Below are 25,699 nucleotides of genomic sequence, written 5' to 3'. Positions count from 1 at the left end.
GGGAGAAATTAGAGACCTGCACATCAAACCCAGCAGTCCTCAGCAGGTACTTCAGCAATTGTAAGCTTTTCAAAATACTTTTGTCTTGTGTCCAGTCTTGGCCCAGTCACAATATGAACTTGTGACTAAACTGATTTATTTAGGGAAAATTCTTCCTTTAACTGAAGAGCCACAAATGGAAATATTTTAGCAAAAGCCTGTGACATGGACACAGGTAGCACAAGAACCTGCGTCTCCTGTTTCCTACTGCAAGCCAACCTCTGTGGCCAGGCAAGCAAAAGTTTTTTACTAGTTCTCCATTAAACATTGAACAATCTTGGCTGAGTGACTCATTGTTTCATATTTGTTGTTTGTATTGCTATAGCAGTTGAGGCTCTTAAGCTTTGGATCCAAGACCTTGTTGTGCCAGGTGCTGTAAGAACATGGGGGGAAAAAAAAAAAAAACAAAACCAAAAAGGCCTTGTGAGGAAGAACACACATTTCTCTATAACCTAGGACAACAGATGGCTGCAGATGGGTGAGCACAAGAACTGATGAGATAATACTGACCTGTGCAGTGAGTAATAGTCTTGGTACATCACTTATCTAAACATTGCTGAGGTTTTATAGACACAGTATAGCAAAGGGCAGTTTGAAGGAGGATAATCAAGTGACGGCAGAAGTTTACAGTTATACCGCAGCAAGCAAAAAACACAGCAGAAGGAAAACAGGCATGCTGAAAATGATGCTTGAGGAAAGGTGTTTCCTGCAAAATCTGGTTAGCATTGTAGGTGCTGTGGTCATGTATGAGAGAGTTCAGGTATGGGAGCAAAGTAGAGACAAAAAGTGTATTTGTTGGAGCAGGGAAAGCAGAGCCAGTGGGGAAAAGAAACCTACAGGCAGGCTATGTATTCAGAGTCTTGACCTGGAACTTTCTTCTGGCGTGTTTGCTACTAGCAACTCAAGGAAAAAGAAAGTGCTGTTTCTTTGGATCGTAACCTTTAACCGTCATGTGGCATGAGGGAACAGATGAGTGAAGCAGAATGTGTGTGTTCCTGTATTTGCAGTGCAGATGCCTCCATAAGGGGCAAATGAAAAGCTCTGCTTTTTGTAGCGCTGTTTATTTAAACTTCAGTTTAACAAAATTAGCCTGTACAGAAACTTCAGCGAATGTCCTCTTTAAGTTGAAAGCTTGCAGAGCAAGATGCAAGTCAAATGCCAACCCTGGCAATTAGCACACACGTTTTCATGGGTGTTAGACTGTGCTTAATCTCTACTGATCAGGCTCTTTTTTTCCTACATGCCGTCTACAGCTAAAAATAATGTCAAGTTAAAGATGTACCAGAGATTGCAGCTACCCGGTCCATGGTTTTTCTAAAGCAGCTCACTCTCTCCCCAGTCATGGTTTGCTTCCCATGCAGCATGGAGGAAACACAGCTACCACAGCATCTGTTTGGGAAGCTCTTGCTGGCCTGAGGATGTCAAGAAGCCCAAGTGCTCATAGCCCACAGTGTAAAAGCTATCGCTTGGAGTGCAGCTTCCCCATGGTAAAAATAAAACTTTTAAAGGTGTGTTGCTGTTTGATAGGAAGGCTTCTTATGAAGGAAGTGGAGAATGAAGAAGGCTTTTGTATCCTGTGTAATGCAGCATGACATGACTGCAGAACAAGAGAGGATGTATTTAAATAGACTGCCCAGAAGGTTGCTGGAGAAAGAGCTTCATAATAGGAAATGCATTGGTGGCTTCACCATAAAATGATATCCCAGATGTGTTCTCTGCAGTAGGGACCCCTTTTAGCTGAACCATTTTCAGCTGTGTGGAAGGAGCCCCGTTCATTATCTCGAAGGCTCTTTCAGAGATAAACTTTGGTCTTGCCACTAGAGGGGGACTGCAAGCTGTACACCGTACATCCGTCCTGCTGGGCTTCACCAGCCCAGCAACTCCAGCAGCAGGACCCTCTCTGCTCTGTTGGGCTCTGGGGTGTCACAGCACCCATAAAGGTTAGACCTTGCAGCCAAACAAATGTGAAGGGATGTGGATGAGGGGAGCCTGACTGGTGTGATGAGCAGGTGCTTCTTCAGTCATCTGGTTCTGCAAAATATCATTTTTATTCCCATACAGCTACAAAAGGTGTCCTGAGCATGAATGGTGTTCAATGAAAGCTGAATAGGGTTTGTGCAACCTCACTGAGTCATGGAGAGGTGTGAATAACTCCTCTTAATGCCTGGCTGAAGCAATGTCATAGCAGCATACCCAACAGTGCCATTAAACTGGTTAAAGATGAAATGGAAACATGAGCGCTTCTAGATCCTGGAAGAAAAGTGAGCTTGTGGATGGGGCTTTCAATATAACGGACTTGCTTGTGTGCTGGGCCTGACCTACCTGTTTCTTGTTGCCTTTCAGGGCTTTTACTCACGTGTTCACCTTCGGCCCGACGTTTCGAGCAGAAAACTCGCAGAGTCGCCGGCACCTGGCTGAGTTCTATATGGTGGAGGCTGAGCTGTCCTTCACCGAAAGCCTCCAAGACGTCATGCAGGTGGGCGCTCTAAATGTCTATGCAGGACCGGTGCCAGATTGAACTGTGCTCCCTGCCCTCAACTGAGGTTGCAGCTCTTCTCACCCTGTGTGAGCCGGGTAGAGGTTGCACAGGGACTTCCCAAGGGTCAGGTTTGCTCAGCAGAGGTAAGGCCACAGAGGGGATTTGGAAGGAAAGGTATAGGTGCGAACACAGCCCCCATCTGAATGGGAGGCTGTACAGTTGCTGTATTGCCAGGAAATGTGTAAATGTGCTTGACTGGTGCTAATGAAAGTGGCACTCTCCCCTTCAAAACCTTCAGCATCTCTCCAGTGAATCTGAGCGGTGTTTATGCAGCGTGTCCCCTGGTGTGCTCTGTAAATAGCTCCTTGAAACCTGCAATGAAATCTCAAGTAGAAGCAACAGTTCCTGGCATACACTATTCACTGTGGCTTTAGCAGAAGACTGAAATCCTTAGAGTCAGCTAGTTTTTGATTTTTCAAGATGGACCTCTCGGTTGCAGTTTAACCACGTGATGGATGCTAATGCACCTTACTAGTCCCAGCATAAGCCAGCTTATGCGCAGTAGGACTTGTGAGTAAACATCCACACACGCTCTCATGTATCAGATAAGCTCCTTGGAAAGCTATTGGAGAAATAGCCTTAAAAAGAAAAGACCTGAGGCACTGGCTACAGATGTATAAAATAACAACCAGGTGGTGGTTTCTTCAACCTGGTCTGCTGAGTCAGTATGGCCTGACAGCAGAGCTGACATACTCTCTTGTGTGTGCTGCATCTGGGATGTCTGGATGGCACTCAGCTGTGTGGACTGACCTTTTGGGAATCTCTGTGCCTCCATCATTAATAGCATCCTGCTCTTTCTTGTCTCTCTCTTTTTCTTCAGAACAACTTTGTGTATGTGTAGAGCATAGCGTATGTATATGTTTGTGCCTTACTTCCTGAGCCCCCTGTTTCTCTAGGTAATCGGGAGCTGATAGAAATCTTCGCTGCTTTTGTCTAAAATAATAAGCAGGGTCTTCTGTTAAGTGGTGTTTGAGCCCTTGAACACAGCATGAACACATCTGTACTCTTGTGCTGAGAACCCTAATTTCTTGGCTTTTGAAGTATAGACAGCCAGTTCAGGCAATTCAGAGAATTAGATTTGAGAACTGTTTTGGAATGTGTAGGGCTTTTTATTTGTAGGGAAAGGAGGAACTTCCCCACTTGGCTTGGCTTTTGTTGTTGCTAAACATCTTGTGAAGTCTCAGCTTGTGCTCTCCTCTTTCACTTCTTCCCTCTGTCCCAAAGTCTTTGACAAGCAAAGCATCTTTCCCTATAACAGAAAGTCTCCTAGCAGCCATCGTTTTGCATTCCTCATAGCAAGTCTGCATTGCAACATGCTTACTTTTGTGATGTTCTCATTCGCAGAAGTGGAGTTCCTGTTTTGTTTATTTTTAAATCCTTGGGCAATCTCTCTTTAAAAAGAAAAAAAAAAACCAAACCAGAAACTGGCAGCTTCTCTAAAGCCTGAGTTAAGTTTCTTTTTCCCCGCATAACTGACCTAAATTCAGTGTTCTCTCATGTATCTGCCCGTATGGCAGTTTGACTGTTTGTCGTCATCTGCAAGTTCTTTGTCCAGTGCAAAACGCCCAGTTGAAAGCCTTGGGGGCTCTTGGCCAGGGTTAGCATCTGAACTTTGTCCTCACATAAAGAGCTGGATTGTTTAAAATTTATTTTTAAAATTGGTATTCAACATTCGGACTGAATACCTCTAACTTCAACAAGTTAGTGTGCTGGGAGCTTCGTCAGGGACATCTTGAAGTATTTGCTTATACACGATTAAAGAAGAGCCTTGCTACAAAGATGTACATGTTTACCATTCACTGATGAGGCTTGAGATCTTTCTCTCAGCCAAAGCTCCAAAAGAAACATAGGTTTCCTTTCAAAATAAAAGGAAAAAGAAGATTTAATAACAAAGTTAAATGTATTCAGGAGCAAAGGGCCTGAAATCTTAGAGGAACAGATTTTTTTCCCCACTGTAATTGCTCAAAGTAATGCTCAGTTATTCCTAAATTAGTAGCACAGTTCTTATGAAGTTTCATGTGTCTTGATCGTGCAATCTAAATTTCTTTTCTGTGCCAAAACATGTTTTAGTGCTACAAAGAAGCTTAAACACTCACAATTCTGGTTTCACAATACTTTCTGTGGAAAGTCCCATGTGCTCAGTGAAGGACTCTACACTTCAGTGTACAGGGTGTATGTGAGTGTATCTGAGGGGAGGCCTCTGTGGCCTCTTTCCAGAAGTCTAGTCAAGAAGTTGAGTCAAGTACCCCAAGGCACTCTTCCTCCAAACTGGATGAGAAAGAAAGGGAGTTAGAAGAAGGTCAGGGAAGACAGTGGAAGGGGTCCAATTTCTGTGGAAGTCTCTGGACGCAGTAGAGCCATTGTCCCTCCAGTCCCTGAACTGGAGGTCCGAGGTCTCCAGTCTCATCTGTCCTCTGAGATGCCTGCTGCCACCCTCTCCCTTCAGTGCTGTCATGTAGCCATATTTGTGGGTCATTATCTTCTATTCTTCGTTCCACTGTCTTGGCAGTGCAGTGGATTTAAAGGATCCCACTTCACTCATGACACTAACGGGGTCTCAAAGAGGTTGTATGATGCAGTCATTATTGAGTTTCATCAAATGCACATACAAAACCCTGCTAACAAATCCACTATTTAGGCTGTAAAGTTAGGAAATGCCGAAAGGAAATTTTCCTGAGGGCGTTTTTGGGAGTTTATGCATAGTGTTAGTCTTCCTTAACAAGATCACATCCTAGCACTACTGCCTCTTTAAGAGATGGAGAATACATCTCTTTAAGATGGAGAATCAATTTAACACACAGTATTTGAGCTCTGTCCTGAGGGCAGAAGTATTGTCTTTTACTAATTATGTATTTCACCAAAATTAATTTGCTGTCGTTACAGCCCAGTGACATGGAACATTATTACCTCTGTTTTACAGAAGGGAATTCAGGCATGAAATGAAATCAACAGTAGCACTGATTTTGGGTGCCAGTTTCAGAGACGTTAGGTCTGAAACATGGGTGTGGCTTGATTTCCAGAATAGTTTGCACTCGGAGTACTTTCTGTCTTCAGAGCCAAGGCTAAGATAGTTGGGCAAAGCTGACTGTAGTCTCAAGGGAGCAAACACTGGTAATCGCATGGGAAAGGTTTGTTCCAAGTGTCTTGCACAGCATTCTTTAGGGACATTGGGCTGTCTGCAGGGCTATAGATTCCTTCTCTGCAGTGGCATCCAGCTGCCATAGCTGAGGCTCTTTCTGTTTCCTAACTTCCATCGGTGTTTATTGTTCAGCTTCGGTGATCAGCGAAGGAGTGATCTGACAGACAAGAGTCTCCTTCCTTTCATAACAACAGCATCTCTCCAGGGTGGGTCCTGAGCTGTTTGTTATATAGCTGAGGGAGGAGACTTTATGACCAAGATCAGATGCAAATCTCTCCTCTGTGTGTGTGTATATGTGCACACACGTATGGTGTGTGTGTGTGAGCAAGCATGAAGCCAAGAAATAATGGTCCACTTGGTGAATGTTTCATATGTAAATACCCTGTGATCTACACTGCATCCATATGCATGCCTCAAGTAAATGCGTGAACAAAAATCATACTGGCAATTCTCATTACTTTTCTGAAAGTGTCTTATGTAATAAAGATGATGATTTGAACCCTTCTTGTAGTGCACAGCACCTTCAATTGCTGACATTTACCACTGTTTTGTTGATGATTTCCTCTGTTTCAACTCTGGTCATAATATTATTTGGGAAGAGGATAAGTTCCAGTATCAAAAGATCCAAGTTAAAATTTAATGATACAGTTGGGAGCGGCTCCTAAGCAAAATTGGAGAGTTAACCATTCGGTTCCACAGCAATATTGGGGAAGGCCAGGACTGATACTGCTGAACTTCTTTGAAAGGTGAAAATCAAGAGATAAAGGCCGGGAGAGATGAGGGAGAAGGGAAAACTTTTACCTCTGTCCTCCCTGACTGCCCTCCCACCAGCAGAATTTCTACATTTCCATTATGAAGCAACCAAATTAATGAGTTTTTGGACACCAAGAGTCCCACCTCTGAGATGAGCTACTTGCTGTGATCCCTATGGCTTTTTCCCCTGTATAAGTCCCCTATCAAACATGTTTCTTACAGGATACTTTCAAACCAATCACTTGGCCAATATCTCCAGCTCTCGCCTTCCCTCAAACCAGCAAGCCCGTGGTTATGCTTCTCCACTCATTTTTCATATAGCCTACTTCCTAGTCCATTGTATTATCTGCTTAAAGCTGTAACTTTGGAGTTGGAGAGCTTTTTTTTTCCTCCCCTTTTTTCCCCTCCACTGTACACATTTGGCATAAATAAGAGCAGTGAGGAGGCCTATGCATGACCCACATGTCTGTCTTTTTTGCCAGGACAAAACCTCAGTCTCAAACCTGGAAATATTTCTCAGATTGTTTTTCCCATACCACCCACATCTTTTTTCCACAAGAGGAAGCTGCTTATGTTGAATGCTGTGGGAACCTAATTGTGACTTTATCGCACAGTGAGGAAAAAAAGTGCTAATTAAACAACATGCTTTTCTGAAACCAGATGATACTTTCATTTTCTAGAAGGAGGAAGCTTAATGTAAAATCCCTTGTCTCTGCCTGGTGAAACCAGATGAATTGCCGAGGAGTTTTCTAATTTCATTTGCATAAGCCTTTTTCTAGCTACTTTGAAGAAAGTTCAAAGCTTGACTGTTTGGTTATTTGCCACTCAGCAGCAGGAATGCTAGCTTTTCATTTCCTCTGTGTTTGAGTACCAGTAAGCGGTAAAACTGTACATCTGCATATGATAATGTTCTTCCTTTATTTGGATCCTCCCTTTTTAAACAGAGAGCCCAGAGTGATGCAGGAGTCCGAAGGCTGAGTTTGGCTCCAGAGGAGTCAAAATGGGCTGATTTACCAGCTTCTCCAGGCTGGTGGAATGCAGAGGTTGTTCATCAGCGGAGAGCAGTGTTTCAAGCAGTTTGGGACAGCTGATGAAGGATGTTCTTCTAAACATGAGAGTTTGAACAACATACCTGAAATCTCATCTTGGCTATATCAGTAGTCCAGCTTCCTCTTTTCTGTGCCTTTTGTTCCTCTTGCCCCATAAGGTCTGGTTACTTGCAGGGCAGAGACCTGCTTCTTCCTCAGATCCGCTGACTGAAAGTCAGATTCATCTTTTCACAGTTAGTCTCCCCTGGGCTTTGCGGTGTCTAGGGACTGCTACTCGCCTAGATATTGTTGGTGAATACTTTGCTTCTCTCAACTCTGCAGTTAATGAAGCAGTTGTTATGCTCACAGGAAGAAGAAAAAAAAAAAAAAAAAGCAGGAATGTGCCAGGACTTTCAGAGGTGGTTTTTGTGGGGAAAAACCTGGTCCCATCCCAGACTGAGATGGTCTGCAGCCCAGCTGCATTGCTCTGTTGCTTACAAAGGAGATAGAATAAGGACCGTATCAACTACCTGCTTTGTACAGGCATGGGACTATGAGGAGTCATGAGGACTCTTAATCTGCACGATAGTAAGTGTCTTAGATGGTCTGCTTTGCTTAAGCAGAAGAGAAAATTACTCTTAAGGTTGATCAAAATGCAGTGGCATCCCACGTGGAGACTTTTTTTGTTTAGAACCAAAATGGCATTTTAATTTCTTCATGGGTGAAGCCCATTTTACTGGATAAGTATATCCAGATTGGATGATAATGTAATTTAGCTAATCCACATTAGTTTAGGGAAATGAAACCACATCTTTTTTTAGTTTCTCAAACATCCCTGCATTGATGTGTCCTGTGCTTTAGCTCTCTACTCATCTTTGTACACGTTCTCCTTGCTTTGCTCTTACTGCGCAGTCTCTCTAGCTGGGATCTGTTTGATGAGCTGGGTCTACACAGCACACATTTATTCTCCTCTCCTTTAGTTCTGCCTCTTGTAACAACAAAGCAGAAAACCAGAATTGCTTATTACAAGAAAGGCACCTCACTAACAATTAATCTGAGATCAGTCACCACAGATGATGGTAATGAGTGTGTTTGTGGCTGACGAGGGCTGCTGCTTGAATATTTTAGCTGTGCTTTTTTTCACTGGAGATACCAGACTGAAGATACTGAGGCCATCAGCAGACACTGAAGCCCTAAACCCATAGCAGAAACAAAGGTTCCAGTCCTCTTTAGCTGAAGAGCAAGCCTGCTAATTAGGAGCCTTAGCAAGCTGGTACCCTCTTATGCCGTCTGACCATGCAGAAGGACAGAAGCTCCTTCTGTACCCTTTGGCCGATGTGTACTGTTTTATTTATAGTCTGGGACATCTAAGCAGTGTTAATTTTTTGAGCGCTTCTGTTTTCTCTATTAGGTTATGGAAGATCTTTTCAAGACAGCAACAAACACTGTGCTCTCCAAGTGTCCTCGTGATGTTGAGCTTTTTCATAAATACATAGCTCCTGCCCAGAAGGTAATAAATGTGACAGGAAAGAGCTGCAATCCTTTTAGGCATTTTTGGGGGCTCTTGGCAATAGGGAGGCTTGCTTTTCCCGCCCCCCCCCCCCCCCCCCCCCCCCCCCCACTGTGTTGTCCTGTGTTAACAAACTATGAAGAGCTAAAAGTCGGCCTGAGCTTAAGTGATTGTTCAGGCCAACACAGGGAGGCTGCATAGCTTTCTGTAGCTCTTAGCAAGTGTGGCAAAACTGTAGCTGTCCCATCATCTAGCAGCCTCTGAATCCTCAACTCCAAAAATCAGGTACCCTTTTAGCCCTGAATAGCTGTGAGTGGATTTTGACCCATATCTAAATCAGCAGACCTACAAATCAAAACTTAGAGGGAGGTAGCTTTTCTGAGTTTCCTCTGGGCCCCTGAACCCTTAAGAGTAGCTTTACATTTTTGTTTTTCTTGTTTTGACCAAGGACAGGTTGGAACAAGTGCTGAAGAACAAATTTGTGACGTAAGTACCTCTATTTCAGAATTATGGAAGAGGGCATTTGGGGAGAAGGTTCCTATTTTGTATATGTTCTTTTTCTTTCCCAACTCAATGTCTTCTGGGTTAGCATAACGTCTCTGTAAGAATTGCAGTTCCCTTTGTACTGTTCACCAGTTGCCCTTTCATCTCCGCATGAGACTGGCATCTGAATCTGCTGGCCTTTGGCTTTTGCTCTAGGCAAGATCCTCTTTCCTTCAGGGTATCTTCCTTCCAGCATGTACCTGCGCAGTGGTTTGCTCACTGTCTTGCTTGGTTTTGGCTTTGGTGCTCTGCCTTCTTTCACACTTTCACTCCAGCACCTCCCTTTTTATGAAACGTATTTTTTGATATTTAAAAATCCCAGTTGGTTTTCTATTCTGGTTGCTTGTGCAACTCCTTTTCCCAGTTCTCTGCATGCTAAAGAACTGAAGGATTTTGGTTTCCCTCCTTAGCCCCCAAGAATATCTCCTCTTCCCTACTCTTGCCTGTCTCTTTAAATAGTGGTGTTCTCCATCACACAGAACATTGCAGGGCTCCTCAGCCCAACACTGGTTTTCCTGTTAAGCAGCTACAGCTACGCTTGGGCAACAGGATCATTCATGATAAATCCTCCCTGTGTCTTGTGCCTGCACAGACACCATGGGAGACCTCAGTGAAGTCACTTTCTCCCCATATCAGTCCTTCTGTCTTTGGACCTGACTGATACTCCTGAGAGGACAGGCTTGCACTCAGCTTCTCCCATGATCCAAGGAAAAAGAAAGTGAGTCGGCCCATATCTCTGTCCCTCACCGTCTCTCTCTTCGTCAGCTGCTGGCAGATCTGGGGCATTCCTGGCTTACACACGTCAGTTACATGCGTTGAACCTATGCCAGTGATATACCTCATTTGGACCATTGCCTCGCATAACTCAAACACACGGAGCAATATATTCCTTCCTGAGGTATTTCCTCCAAAAACCTTCCCTGTATTAGTGAAACCTTGTAGCTGGGTGTAAAGAGCTCGTGCTCTTTAGGGAATTTGGGTTATAATTTGATAGAGCCAATGATACAGAGAGATGAAATTATTGTAATCGGCTTAGTCTTTCTTCTCTCTGTCCACAGCATTTGCTTGGTATGTGGAAAACTTGTCAGCAAAAGTATCTTCCACTGAATCTTCATTTCCAGTTATCAAACCTGCATCATCTTTCACTGCACTTTTTCTGTTTGCTCTGCCATGATGCTGTTCTTTTGTAGTGGTGGAAGTCAGTGGAGAATCTGCTCTCAGATCTGTCAGAAGAGTAGAGAAACATTGCTGCAAATAAATCTCACAATTTTTACAAAGTAAAATGAAAATGTTTGAGTTACAAGCCCTTTGCACTCTGGGCTGTTATTTTTGCCTGACACCACGCTGAACAGTGGAGCTATGTTGTTGGAGCTGTGCCGGTGAGGACATACTGTTTTCTTAAAGAAAATCCACAAATTTCTATGAAGCAATTCGCTGCAAAGCTCACTTCTGACTGAAATGCAACATTGCAATAATGCAAAAGTGTCTTGAGAGCTTAGCACTTCCTGCCCTGCATGTAGCTGAAGCACAGGAAAACACAGGGTTCTTGCCACATAAAATAGATTTTAGTTTCTGTCCAAAGAAGCCTTGCTGGGAAGTCTGACATCACAGCACAAGTTGGCATGGTGGTGGGGAAATGCCTCCTTAATTTTCCAGTGCAGCACTTAGCCGGAAAACTTTCTTGTTATTCCTTTCATAGTTATCTTAAAGACTTTTTTTTTCCTCTTGCAGAATTTCCTACAATGAAGCAGTGGAAATTTTGAAGCAAGCTTCTCAAACTTTCACTTTCAAGCCTGAGGTAGGTAGTTGCCTGGTGGCTTGTCCCTGTTCATGCACACAGCCAGCCTGAACTTTGTAGGTCTCCTTTCTCTCTTTCTGATACCACAAGAGTTGTTACTTCACACAGGTTATCTGTCTCCTGGGGTGTTTGCTCAGTTGTAACCCAGGTATTATTTTTGGGGTTGAAATGGGAGCAATATAAGGAGTGAGATCTGTAGCAGAAGAACGTTGTGATGTTTGCAGGGAAGGATGTGATGAGCTTGCTGTTGAAGGACCAAGGCTTTGGCAAAAGCCCTTCTCTTTCCTGTGTGCGAGGAGAGCCAAGTGTGTTGTAGATTCAGTAGCAATCATCTAAGGACAGTTGCTGCAGTAGTCCTCAGAGGAAGGAATGATATTAGGATAGCACCAACAGTTTGACAAGGACCAATAAGCCAAAACCATGTCAAAATACCATGTAATCTAGATGTAGGTAAAGGGAATCCCTTGTCTTTCCAAAGCACAGATGTTGCCTGGGAAAGAGAATCCTATGTCTTTCTACACTTTCAAACACACACACCAGTAGGAAGGGCATTCGTGGTGGTGCTCATCTCATGTGTGTACTGATTGATCTTTCTCTCATTCTAATGCTTTGAGGAAAATAACCCTCTGGCTGAAGCCATCTTCGTAGCTGGCTGGGTAACTGTCTCATCTCTGTGTACAAGTGAGTGTAGCGTCTGTATCCTGTACTACCTCCTTGTATCTGTACTACCTTGTTCTGAGACAGCAAACTCAGGATATTTTCAGATGAGGACAGTCTGCAGAATATCTGTTCCATTCTTCCTCTTCCACTCCCCTGATATTCTTTGCACATACTATAATGGACTGGAGGTCTCTAGTCAAAAGCCACAGACTTTGTAACATCACTGGAAAAAAGGAGAAGTGAAGAGATTGCAAATGTCCAAGGTTTCTGTTAACAAATAATTGGTTGATAGGATGCTGGGTTTTCTTAACTGACAATTAATGTAGCGTGTAACAGGACACAGCAGGGAAGAGTGGTCAGCCTAGTAAAGCTGCTTTCTGTATACCAAAGGTAATACTGAAATAAGGCTGGTTTGCTGGGTTGAGTAAGCTGATTTTGGATAGGTGCCTATTTCCCTTAAGCTATGAGGAGTGTGGTTTTGGGGTTTTTGTTTATTTGTTTGGGGTTTTTTCCGATTTGATACCAGATGCTTGGGCTTGATGCAGGGATGATCTGGCCGTGTTCTGTGGAAGTTAAACCATGTTATTTTCATTGCTTTGCTCTGCCTTAAAACTTGTGAAACTCTGTCTGCTTAGCAAATTTTCCCAGTGGCCTGTGTGAGAAGTTGCTGTGCTTGGTTTCATGTTATTCAAAGCTGCATGTCTCTCCTATGCAGGGATTTTGCTGTGTCTCTTGCCACAGGCAAGATGCACTAAAGCAGGATCCCAGGTCCCTTTTGCTGTCTTTACAGTGGGGCTGTGACCTCCAAACAGAACATGAAAAGTACCTGGTGAAGCACTGTGGTGAGGTTCCCGTGTTTGTGATTAACTACCCGTACGACCTCAAACCTTTCTACATGCGGGACAATGAAGATGGACCTCAGCATACAGTGAGTCCATAGGTCATGCTTCCACCTCTTTTTTGGCTAGATACGTGTCTTAGCCTACTGATAGACAGATGAGGATAGTCTTCTGCTGGGCCTCCGGTCAAGAAGTCCAAGATAAGACGTGACCATCAGGTGATCCTGTTCAGTTGTTTTCCTGTTATAGGAGAAATCCCCAGAGCAGGAACAACAGAAGGAGGATACAGGAGTTGGGTAGCGTTAAGTTTTTGCTTAAGTCCTTTAAGACAGATTTACCGTAGTTTATTTCTTTTCCTGGTAGACTTCTGTACTACTAGGTGAAATGCCTAGAATTCCATGGCTCCAAGCAGCCCATGATTCTCTCGTCATCCAAATCTACGACCTATGTAATCCTCAAATAGCAGATGCACACAAGACATAAACTCTTCCTCCACAAGTCTCATGCTTTGAAGGTGTGATTTTCGAATTGAACTGAGACAATCTGAAACATTGCTTCTACTAAAAAGAGCGACTACCCCACCGTGCACCACTGTTGCTTCACTGGCTTTAATTCTAGCAACAGTTCAGCTGTGGGATAAGAGAAGTAACTGTACAAAACAAAACAGAGAAGAAAACCAGCCCAAACCTAACAGCATAGGCGATAACAGTGGGATCCTAACACTTGAATCAGCACATCAGTGCCATTGATCCATTGGTATCATTACCACTAGAGCTGGCTCAAGGAATGGGGCACTAGGGGTAAACACAAGTTGCAAGCATCAGAAAAGGTTAAACTGTAAGGAGATCAGGGCTTCAGGAAAGACACGCTTGCTCGTTTGTCTTTGCCTCCTTGCGAGCTGCTGTTGGGTTCTTTATAGTCTGCACAGGCTTGCCTTACATGCACAGGTTGTCACCAGAGTAATCCGGTGGGATTCAGTTCATACCACCTGCTGTAGATATCCTCAGTCTGGAACATCACTGTACTTGTTTAGGTTTTCTGTAGGCTTACCAGTTTTTATTATTGTAAAGTTCCCTTGTTGACAGGAGAAGGATGAGAGGGACTTTTCAAGCATTTGCAAATACTTACCTAAGTGTCCTGGACTCAATAAAAGAATTACAGTAGCTTTTTACAAACAGCCATCTGGTGTCATCTGTACTTCTGCTGTAGACTGTATGGCTACATGGCATGACTTATGTTAGGTTTCTGTCTTTTAAGGTTGCAGCTGTTGATCTCCTCGTACCAGGAATCGGGGAGTTGTGTGGAGGCAGCTTGAGAGAGGAGCGACTGCCCTTCCTCAAATCACGCTTACAGAGGTACGGAAAACCCACAGGTGCCAGGAGACTAGCCTGACCAAGAGAGTGTTTTAGCAGCTCTCAGTGGTTGGCAAGACAGAGGAGTGGAAGGGCAACTAATGCTATTTTAAAAAAGCCTATTTTTGTCTTTGAAATATCTATTTATTTGCGTAGGTGACTGCGAAATGGGGAAGAAGTTCTTGTGCTTCTGTTGTAGGTATGGAAACTGCCTCTCCATTTTAGCTCAGCAGAGAAGAGGAGTTTATTTTATGCTAGGAGGCCAGGGCAGCAGAATGCCTCAGCTCTGCTGGGACTGTCTGGAACAGGGTCTTTTGTGAGGCACTTCATCCTTGAGCCTTTTCTTTGCAGCTTTTGCGGCTGAGAGTGGATTGCGAAGGTGGAAGTTGTCACGTAGACAGAACATAGATATATTTGTCATCACATTGTGTAACTGAAGAACTGTAGTTTTGGTCGGAAGCTTTGCTAGTTGTGATGCAGCTGGCCTCAGTGGGATCATTTAAGAGAATACAGCTCTTTGCTAATAGTTTGGTAGGAAGCTTCATTGGAAGTGCCTGGGACCTGTACTGAGTCATATGGCTCTTTCCCTGCTGCTTTGTTCTGGATCATGTGACTTTGAGTAATTTTAGGCTAAATTCAGTGTCAGAATATCAAAGCTGCTGTTTAGTTAATGATAATTGACATTATAGATGGGGTAATTCTCCAAAGATAATTACTCCCTGGATTCTGTCTGATTATTCAAAAGAACCTTTCATAACTCAAATGAGTCCACTTGGACCAGTTGTACACTTGTGCAAAGCAATTTTGGAGGAGGATTAGTCCCAGAGTAACATCATTTGCACATTGGGAATTAATTTGTTGCTTAAATCAGCCGCATGCTCACAGAGATATATCTAGTCAGTGGAGAAGAGCAAAATCCATTTCAGCATAATCAATCCAAAAGGCACAGGGCAATTAAAATCACCAGAACATTGGTTCCCAATTTGTGGTGTAGAACGATATTACTCCTTGTGTTTCCTGTTACTCTCCCCGCGAACTCTCCTGAAGCAGGCGTGCTTCAGCTGAAGCAAAGTACAGTGTTGCCTGCTGCACTTTTTCACTCGAAATTTTTGCTAGTGAGATCTAGAGTCCACAGCCCTCAAGGTGTGGGGCTGCAGGAGTGGTCCTTGTGGAGGTTGAAGCCAGACTTTCTTGTTTGTCAGGAAAGTCATAGGAAGTATTTCAAGCTACAAATGGGGTGTGTCTTCAATGACCTTAAAGTACATCTCTGCATGGAAGATGACCTGGGAAAATAACACCTCTCTTCACATGTTTTTCTTAATTTTGAGTACTCAGGATCTGATCTGCTGAGCCCAAATACTTTGTTAAGGCTTTTAAATTATACTTCCTGCAGACTCAGAATAACTAAGAGAGATAAAGAATGGGATTTTTGTCTCCTTATATACACTTCATACAATAGCTCTCCAAGTCCTAGTCCGGGACAGCTGTAATGCACTGAAGGTGAAAGAAGTTGTCTTTCTTTGCCTACAGTTTTCTGTTTGTGTTCAGAGGAATAGGGGAAAAAAACCAACAATTTTGCTCTGACTCTGCCAGGGCAGGAAGAGGGGAGAGGGTGCAGTGGTGGCAATTAGAAAAAGATGTATTTTATTTAGTAGTTTTACAGAAGTTGACACACTTTAATAAAGCTATGGGAGTTCAGTGGTTTTATGCACTAGGGAAGCGGAACCACATAGCCACACGTGAAGAGTTTTTGATTCACTCGTAAATGAGGTCGGCTGCATGTCATTGTAAATTTAACATTCGGGCCTGTACTCTCCAAACATTCACGAGCAGTTTACTGATATGCTTAAAGTTAAGAATGTGCACAAGTCTGCATGAAGCTGAGATCAACCCTGTATGTTGATAAAACAAACTTTACATTTTAAGAAGCATGTGGGAATCTGTTCAAGATTGTCTACCAATTACCAGAACTGACAGCCACTGATTGTGTCTTCCCTTAATTTCCTGCCTTTCCTTTTTGGACTGAGTTTAGTCGTCAGACCCTCCCTTTTCTTGTAGCATTCTCTTCCAGGCAAGTGCTGCTTGTGTGGATCTCCTCTGTTCCTTTACTTACAAGGAGTTTTTCCTTTTTGTTCCACAGATTAGGACTCGCAGATGCCTATGAATGGTAAGACACTATCTTGGTCTGCAAGCTATATTTCTTCTTTTGAGGCTCTTTAAACAACTGTTTCATTTTTTTTGATCCTGTTCTTGAGGGGATGTTTCTTGGCCCGGTTGCCCTGCCATTGCTACCAGTCTAAATAGAACAGCCAGTTCATTTAAACAAAGTTTAATCTAATGCTACTTAGTTTATCTTCCCAATTTGTCCACTCACTGGACAGGTCATTCCTTTCAGGATTGCATGAAGTGGATTAATTTACAACCCATCAATGATTTTTTGATACTAAATCATTAAGCTGTGTTCCATGTTGAACAGATTCTGACCACCATCGCATGAGATAAACAGGTTACAGAACCACAAGCAATTTGTGACCTTTAACAGCTCTATGAATAACTCCCTTTGCAATTGACAGGGCAATTGGGTCGAAAAATCTTCCCTAACAAAGCAGTTGAAGCAATTAAGACTGTCTTGCTAAGGAGACAGAACAACCTTTGAATTAACGGTTTAGCCTATTAAAACAACAGAAGGATCTTAGTGTTCCTCTTGACAAGTGTTTCTTGGTATGTACTTTGTCACAGCTACTGAAAGGTGATAGTGTGGAGAATTTTAAATTTAGAAGAGTGTATTCAAATACTCTGCAGTATCTGGAATGATCATTAGGGAGGCTGACTTGAAAAAAATCAGAGTAAGTGTAGGATTCTTCACTCTCCTCTTCCCACAATATGAAATCGCTTAGGAACAGCCCAGTCCATGGCAGACCTTTACATCATCCATTTGCAAACAGGGTGAATTAAATGTCTTCCTTTATTGTTTGCATTTATGGGCCAGAATACGCCATATCACTTCATCTGAGGGAAAGATTATCCTGACCAAGGATGATCAGTTGTATGGTTAGATGCTGAGATATAGCCTGAGTAGGTCTGGTGTTCAGTGGCAGAGCCTTCCAGCGCTACTCAGATAGCTCAGCCCTGCCTCATGTTTCCCTCAGGACAGAAGATTAAGACATTGCCCATCAACCATTTGCATTTTCATGTGATATGTAGCAATCACATTCTGGAAATTCTTTTCTCCTGTGATTTCATTCTGGAGACTTTTTCCTCCTCGATTCCCTCCACTCCATCACAAATGTTGTAACTTCCCAGAAAAGATTAAAACTGTTGTTACCCCCTGCCATAGCAGGGTCTGGTGTCCTAGGAAGGTGCAAGATAGGAGTAATCCTGGATGCTTCTGGACTACAGTCCAGAATCTGCCAGAAAACAGGTAGGTGGTTTGCCAGCATCCATCTTTTCAGTGGGGGTGGCAGGAGAGACTGAAATTAATCTCGTCCAATTTAGTGATTGAATTTAGTCTCCAGAGCTGGCTCACAAACTCCTTGAAGAACAGTTGAGTCATTCCTTTTTAAATATAATATTTGCTGACTTTAGAATGGGCAGCTGTGTGAGATGTGGTCCTTTTTGAAATCCCTTGTATATTGCCGTATCTCTGTCTCTACCTGTTTTTTCCTCCCGCTAAGCATGAGGATATTGTGGGGGCTGACCACTTCTAGGACAGCTTCAGGAGTGCCTTTTTTTGTGGGAGAATCATGGGGCAAAGAAGCAACGGATGATCTGAAATACTGTTGTGCTTCTGCCCATTCCTACCTTTTAGAAAGCTTTTCAAAAAAAGTAGATAAAGGGCCATGGGCAAAGCCCTCTGAATCTTCTTCAGTTCATTACATCTTTCCTGTTGTGCAGGTTTCTTTCCGTAAAGAGTATCAGTTGGAGAAGTATTTGGCTTGATTTTTTACAGTTATTTTATCTTATTTTCACACTCCTTCCTTTGAACTGTAGATAGAAAAGAGCTCGGTGTTGTAGATGCTGATCTTGGCTAGACTTGGAGAGGTCTGTGGAAGTGAGGTGGGAAATTTGAGCAATCAGAGTTGACTCTGGGAAGTCACTTGTTTTCTCTGTGACCAGGGAGTATTGAGTATATTGCCTTGTAAACAGGGGTCCTGATCCTGTTCGCAGCCTCCAGGTGCCAGCTTAGTACAAGCAATAACAAAGCAGGCACTTTGTAATGAGCAACATGTCCCCGCTACCATCAGCTTGAGCAGCATTTCAGGCAGTCTTTCTACATGTAAGGCACCCATTTCTTCACTGATAATCATCATGCACATGAATGAAGAAGATGGCCTCATACTGAACCCTCTACAGTCCAGGTACCTTTCCGATCTTCTGGTGTAACACTGGTGAAAGTACACAGTGGCAGAGCAGGTCTTATCTGCTGTCTTAGAATGGATATTACTATGTTGTCTTGGCCTTACTTCTGCTGTAGATGGGGAAGATGGAGCTGTGTTGGGGTCTTTAATTTCTAATTTTCTTTGAAGCTTGAACACCGGAGTGTTCTGTTGGGTCCTTGTGTGGCAGAATAGAAAGGAAGAGTTGGGCTTAAGGAATAGCAGCACTGGTGAGCCACTTAAAATCCATGGCCAGCAACAGCATTCATATCAACCTTTAAACTCCTTCAGAGCCCAGCGAAAACAGGTAGCTCACCACTGTCCTTGGCAGGCGCCTGGTCATATTACTCCTGCTTTGGGGAGAAATGGGAGCGCTGTGCTGGGCCATACGGAAGCAGGCAGAAAGTCAGTGCTAAAGCCAGCCAAAACATGCCCAAACCCCACTCGTGTCATCGAGACTGTTTTAGATTGACCTCCCTGGATGCTTTTTTTTGTGGATTCCCAAAAAGTTGTAGCAGAGCAGAAGCTGTCTGAAACAAAAGACAGTGTTTAACCCAGCATCAGAACCTGGCGATACTTTGCATGTTTATTTCCTGAAATGTTCAACAGAAATGTCATTTGACTAGTAGTTTTTCATTACCCTCGATTTTTTCCTTTTTTTTCCCAGTAGAATGTTCATCTTCATGGACTGCAATATCTTTGTTCTTTCAGCCTTGCTTTTTTCAAACTGGCTGTGGAGGCTTCAGTGTAATGAGGGGGTTACATAAAAGATCAAGATTATATTTGTTTTGAAAGGAGACTGAAAAGAATACATTCTGCTTATGAATGGTCACTAAGAGAGCACTGATCTTCATAGCGCCTTCCCGTGCAACACAGGAGCTCGTGATGATGATAAAAGGATATAGATTTTTAAAAGGATGAAAGGAAATGCTTTTCTAACTTGGCACATAACAAGCTCCTGGAATTCATTGCCGGGGGACGTTGTTGCAGCACATACTTTAGTAAGATTCAAATCTCTGAAGAACTATCAGTCCTCCAGGTCCAGAATGTGAACTCTGGGGCTAGCTGGGGTCGCAGAAACTTATTTCCCCCATGGAATAATGTTGCACAGTCCCCCAGTTGCTAATGGAGGGCTCAGCTCTCCTCTTAAGTATGAGCTACTGGGAGAAATAGCTAGACTAGTTCATAACTGTTTTTGAGGTGAGAAACATCCAATGTCTGGAGACTGTTGAATGAAGGAAAACTTCAGGGAGCATTTTCCAGCCTAAAGGGAATTTTCTCTTCATCTGCAGGCAGTTACTTTTTCTTTCATCTGGGAAGAATGGAAAATTTCTCAATTCCTTTGCTTCTTCTAAGCACAGTCATCAGAAAGGATTCACAAGCTTGATCCTCAGCACGTTTAATTCAATGGACTTTTTCCATTAACTTTAATGGGTTTTGTTTCGCTCCTTTTGCCAAAACGGCTTCTCAGAGTGCTTTGAGATCTACAGATGAAAGCCCTGGATAAGCAAGGGTAGAATTTATTATTATTGTTCATCTGGAAGAAGCGGAGTTATTTCATCTCCTTACAATGACTTTATAAACTCTGTTGCCAGCAAAAGGGGAGAAAAGATGCTAGGCTTAGTCTCAACTGTCTTTGTACAGGCTGAGATATGCTTGTGGACATCATCAGAACTGTTTGTGCTGTTATTCATGTTACTAGTTGGAGCTAGAGTTGTCACCAGCTGGTTTGCCAGTTCTGCTCAGAACTACTGAGCTGGTACAGATTGATCTGCCACGGCCAGCGCCCATATCCCTCACATTTACAAGGTCTTTCTTATTTCACAAGTCACCACCCTCAGCATCAGATCTGCCCATCATCTTCCTTGCAAACCCTTGAAAAGCTGCTAAATGGAGCTCCCCGGGGCGGTTCCCAGTGTATTAGCGGAATCTCAAGTTCTTCTTAATGCAGTCTGTAAGAAGTGGATAGAGATGAAGACCACCGTGCTGTTGCACAGCCTACGTGTACATATCCTAAGCATAATCTTTGTCCTAAGTGTGGCGTGGATACAACTGAGCCTTAGCGTGCCAAGCTAACACCCAGCAGCACAGGTAGAAAGCCCGTGGGTCCCAGGGATCAGAAAACCTATGTCCCACTCTTGAGCCTGCTGTTCATCTTGGAGTATAGGCATAACTGCACTTCGTGTGTCAGTGCTAGTAGGAAGAGGTAAGAAGTTCTATAATTTTATGAAGTTCTGCTTCTGGTTTTCCTACTTGGGCAGTGGAGGGGAGGGGAAAAAACACTGGGGAAAAAAACCTGGAGATTGGATTGGGTGTAATAAATGCCTTCCCAAATTTTAACTACTGTTAATGAACTGCAAGGAAAAATAAGATTTCATGGTATAAAAGGCATCCTGTCAAATTGAGTCTGCCAGGGTGATCTCTTGCAGCTGTAGAATTTGTTGGACTATTTTTATTTTGCAAGTAGAGGTGATCAGTGGCTTTACTTTGGCTTCACTCTGTAAAAATGTAGTCTTGAAGCCAACAAAATTCTGAAGTCCAAGCAAGTACACTTATGTATACATTTATTTAAGCAAGTACACTTAAATATATAAAATGTATTTTTTACATAGTGTTATATATAAAAAATATCTATACACAAATACACTTTTTCCTTGCAGTTCGTTTCACAGTGTTTTTCCCCCTCTACTCCACTGCCTAAGTAGTAAAACATATATATGCATTTAGATTTAAGTGTACTTGATTTTTTTTAAAACTGGGATGATAAAATATTCATACACAAAGATTAGAAGCATGTAATACATCTAGAGTCACTCAATCCCTTACTAGTGCATTCATATAAAGAAGAATAACTTTGTGGCCTCAGCAAGCTCGAAAGTGGCCCCATAAATCAATAGAAACACTGAGATGTTTTTCACTCCTATTAAAATAAAACTGTTGGTGACAATTTATAGCTGCAAATATAGTTCCTGTGTATCATGTCAGTTACAGTCCAGCTGGGAAATGGGGAAGTCTAAAGAACAACGATCATAATCTTGTTGACACCAATATATTTGGAATATCTGCTTCCAAACATTAGAATTTGGAGATTTCTGTGCACAACAGGTGCTGCTCTCCAAAATGAAATGTCTTGTTCTAGACCTCATTTTTGGAGAAGATATGTCCAAGATTTTTTGCTGACTTACTGTTGAAATAAATGAATCAGTCTGCAAGAGTGATTGGGGAAAAAGTAACAAAAAGCCATCATAATTACCTTAAAAGAAAAAAAAAATCTGAAGGAATATTTCAGCAGAGAGCAAGACCTATTTAGGCTTCTGAAGAAATTACAGGAAATGAAATGACTTAGACTACTGAAAAGAAAACAGAAAATGAAAGAATTTATTGTAGGGCAGATTTCAGCACCAGCATGGCAAGGGCTAAACAAACCCAAGCAGGCGACTCCATCTTTGACAGTGGAAATATTTTGTGCTTCTGTAGGAACCTGGGTTTGTGCCTCTGCTAGGAATATTTTAGACAGTAAAACTGAGAAAGATGCTGTCAATACAAGCAGGGCTGTGATGTTAAAGCTGTTCTTCCTACCCAAACAAGTTCTTGCTCCTAAACAAAACAGGCTCTAGCGTATTGGCAAAGCATAGCTATGCTGGTTTTAATGTGTTTGCACTTGGGGTTTCTGCTAATGCAATTCTGCCTGTCAGTTTGCCGCACCTCATCACACCCCTGACCAGCGCCGGCTGTGCTGGCAGAAATCCACAGTGGTTAGGGTCAAAGGGAAATAATTAAGATGGAAAGCAAAACCCTAGATAAAAAGCTCTCTGTAATTACATCAGCATAACCGTGCTGTAAATATAACTGTCTGTTTAAATTACAGGTATCTAGACCTCCGAAAATTCGGCTCAGTTCCTCATGGAGGCTTCGGAATGGGGTTTGAACGCTACCTGCAGTACATCTTGGGAGTTGACAATATCAAAGATGTTATTCCTTTCCCCAGGTTTCCTCACTCCTGTATCCTGTAGCTCAGCAGTTGACTAATATGGAGCAAACTGCTGGTGTAACTTTATGGATATAACACACTAGGATATGACTAAGTGTGTTTTAGTGGGAAATTGAGATAATTTTTATATCAGTGAAACTCTTGGTAAATTTAGTACTGGCTTATTGAAAACAATATATGTCTGGTTAGATTATGGAAGCTCACTTGCAGTTAATTGGGTAGCAGTTCATGTCTTCAATGTGCTTCAGGAGTATTAATAAATCCCACTTAACTAAAGGGTTAAGATTCTCGTGAGACTAGTACAAGCCATGGAAGTACTGAATAAGAGTTGTTGGGAGGTAGTGGGGGTTTTATGTGAAATATTAATACGGAGGTGTGACCTGAAATGGACTGGGAGCCAGGACTGCTGTGAGGCTTTAATAGGCTTTAATTAAATGCCTCCACAGTGCTTTGAAGATTGCACGTTATAAAATTGTGAAGTATTGTCATGGCTGTGATGTGCTTGCTCTTATGAAATGGCTACTGTAAAGCATGATTCTCCCCACCCCGAGTTAAAAGCGAATGTTGTTTACCTTGGAAAAATCAGCCAAACCTAGCCAGGAAAAATGTCATATTGGAACTGCTGGAGTCAATTAGGTGAATGATGTTTGATTTTGTGAATCATCAATAAAGATGTACACTAGGTTGTTTTGTAACTCTGTATCGTTTCTTCTTCTGTTATAAAACTGTAGCACTTAGCATCATGGTGTTTCCTTCGGTGTCTTTGGTAGATGTTTCCTTTTCTGTATAGCCAAATTAGTTTCACGACTTCTGCAGGAGATACCTGTTTTCTGTCTCCAAGAGAGCACATGTTCACAGAAAAGAGAAATGTTCAGTTAGATGAGAGTTCATTCATCTTTCCAGAGCCAACTTGCAGTTTATTGGTGTTTTTCTGTTGTTGCTTTGCTTTTTCGTTGTTGTTATTGAGAAAATATCTCATGTGCTCATCGGACCAAGCAGTTTTGTCTATATTTTGAAACAACCAACATATGCTCCCAAGCATTGCAGATGTATTAAGTAATTGCTTATCACTATAGGATCTGAACTCCTTGCCATCTTTAATGGGTTTATGCTCTCAGCTTCCCTGCCAGGTAGGGAAATATTAATTTCTGTTTTGAAGAGAGGATTATGGGAAGATCAAGTGACTTGCCCAAGGCGATTGGAAACCAGTGGTTTATTTGGGACTTGAACTGAGGGTTTCCAGCATCCTTCTTCCCTTCCAAATTATCACAATGCAGCAAATGGTCATTTGCATAATGCTTACTACTCTGGAGCCCCAGACGGCTGCAGTATAAACAATATATATAAAGAGAAGAAGCAAGGTAACAGCCTTATTGCTAATGAACCCCGTGTAAACTGCCACATACGACATGAAGTGGCTGCAGAACAGCTCTGAACACTTCTTTTCCAAGTAGATGAAAGGGATTGAAAAATAGTAATCAAATAGCATTGCGCTGGTGAAATTGCAGTCACAGTTCTCTCTGGTGGGGCTGTATAATACTGCACCTGCAGTATCTAAAAATACATATTTATGTCATGTGGCACCTGCCATGTTTCAGTTTGGTCCATGACTGAGGCTTTTAGTGTTATGATCATGCAAACAACATCACCACAAGGTCATTGTTCTGGGTTGTTTGTTGCATGCACTGAGACATCCCCTGTGTATGAAGATTTTTTTCACGTCTCCTTGATCTGCTTGATTAACCAGGTGTTAACTGTGCATTTGCTGGTTTGTGTTTCCTGGTACAGCCTGAGTTGATAAGTCTGATTCCACAAAACAGTTCAAGCACCTGCCTTCCTTTTGAAACCACTGAGAAGTTCCTATATCAAACATCCGAGTATCTTCTTGCATTTGGGCCTTCTTTCCTTTCACTGCATTGTTTTAAATGTTATTGCTGGCCTTTATCTTTTGGAGTTACTTCTCTCAGCAGAAGGATGTGGAAAGAGTACAGCTGCCAAACAGCCCCATCCGCACCATGTTCCTAAATAACGTGCCGTCAGCAGGTGTCCTTATTGAGATCCTTAGTCACTGGTTCTGTCACAGTTGCTGTAAATGAAAATGTTTGAACTGGAAGCCCATCTGCTGAAAACAGTGGGTGGATGGCAAAACCGTCCTCCGTCCACTCTGCTCTCATCCCTGCAGCAGCTCTGGGCTGGCTGTGTTGGTTTTGGCATCAGCCGGCGGTTGTTGATCACCCTGTGAGATGCCAAATCTGATGGGCAGGGTGGGGCTAAAGAGCGACAGGTGAAAAACAAGGTGTAGAGAAGAAGACAATGGAAGGTGCCAAAAAAGTCATAGGATGATGTGACATGAGTCACAAGTGTCACGTTAAAGGGCAAGGCAATTTGGCAGAAAATAAACCCCCTTGCATTCCAGCTTGTCCTCAGATACCAGAGGGGCTGGGGGCGGCTGGGCTTAGATTCTGAGTGATGCCCAATTTTTCTGTGTTACAAGTCCGGTCGCGTTCAATGTATTGAACTCTCACGATTACGGATACACTCGTAACACCATCAGGATGTTACAAGTCCGGTCGCATTCAATGTATTGAACTCTCACGGTGACGGATACACTCGTAACACCATACACTTTCAGTCTAGTCGCGTTCCATGAACTGGCACGGCCACACTTAAGGGATTTGGTGGCGTTCAATGAGAACTCTCACAGCTAGATTAGTGAATAGTGCAGTTTATTGAAGCAACAGATACACAGGTTCTTTTGGATTGCCGGTGATAAAATTACTGCTTGCAAAGCATGTGCAAATACCAAGAATATGAGTAATATAGCCTGGCTACAAACACTTTAAGTTATAAAGCGACTCTATAGAGATTTCTAAGTTTCCCGGGGAAGCACTCGGCATAACCAAGTGTTCGAATCTTACCCAAAGGTGTCCCTGTGGGGGGGAAGAGAGGCTCAGCCCGTCGACTGATCCCAGGTGTCAAAGGTGGTCTGCGATGGTATCTTCCCTGGCATCCTTCCTCTCTTAAGCCATTTTATATTATTTGTCCTTACAGGTGGAGCTTGAGTGACTCTAGTCATACATACCTCTATTGTAATTGGTGTAAAAGTTTCTCGTCTACTTTTAAAGGAATAGA

The 25,699-nt window shown here is 42.7% G+C and overlaps 1 protein-coding gene across 2 annotated transcripts in view; it reads left to right on the top strand.

The window, feature by feature from the left end:
• Positions 1-23,251, top strand: part of NARS2 (asparaginyl-tRNA synthetase 2, mitochondrial) — a 53,562-nt gene extending 30,311 nt beyond the window's left edge. For both annotated transcript variants that reach the window (XM_059820812.1, XM_059820821.1), the window contains 8 exons: positions 2,383-2,515; positions 8,910-9,008; positions 9,457-9,494; positions 11,283-11,349; positions 12,800-12,937; positions 14,106-14,203; positions 16,341-16,367; positions 22,445-23,251. In XM_059820812.1, the coding sequence (XP_059676795.1) occupies positions 2,383-2,515; positions 8,910-9,008; positions 9,457-9,494; positions 11,283-11,349; positions 12,800-12,937; positions 14,106-14,203; positions 16,341-16,367; positions 22,445-22,589 (745 nt within the window). In that variant the 3' untranslated portion in view covers positions 22,590-23,251. The remainder of the gene's footprint in view (positions 1-2,382; positions 2,516-8,909; positions 9,009-9,456; positions 9,495-11,282; positions 11,350-12,799; positions 12,938-14,105; positions 14,204-16,340; positions 16,368-22,444) is intronic.
• Positions 23,252-25,699: the final 2,448 nt, after the last annotated feature.

This window comes from Gavia stellata, chromosome 1 (genome assembly GCF_030936135.1).
Source record: "Gavia stellata isolate bGavSte3 chromosome 1, bGavSte3.hap2, whole genome shotgun sequence".
Lineage (NCBI taxonomy): Eukaryota > Metazoa > Chordata > Aves > Gaviiformes > Gaviidae > Gavia > Gavia stellata.
Note: the sequence above shows the minus strand (reverse complement) of the source record. Positions and strands in the feature narration are given on the sequence as shown.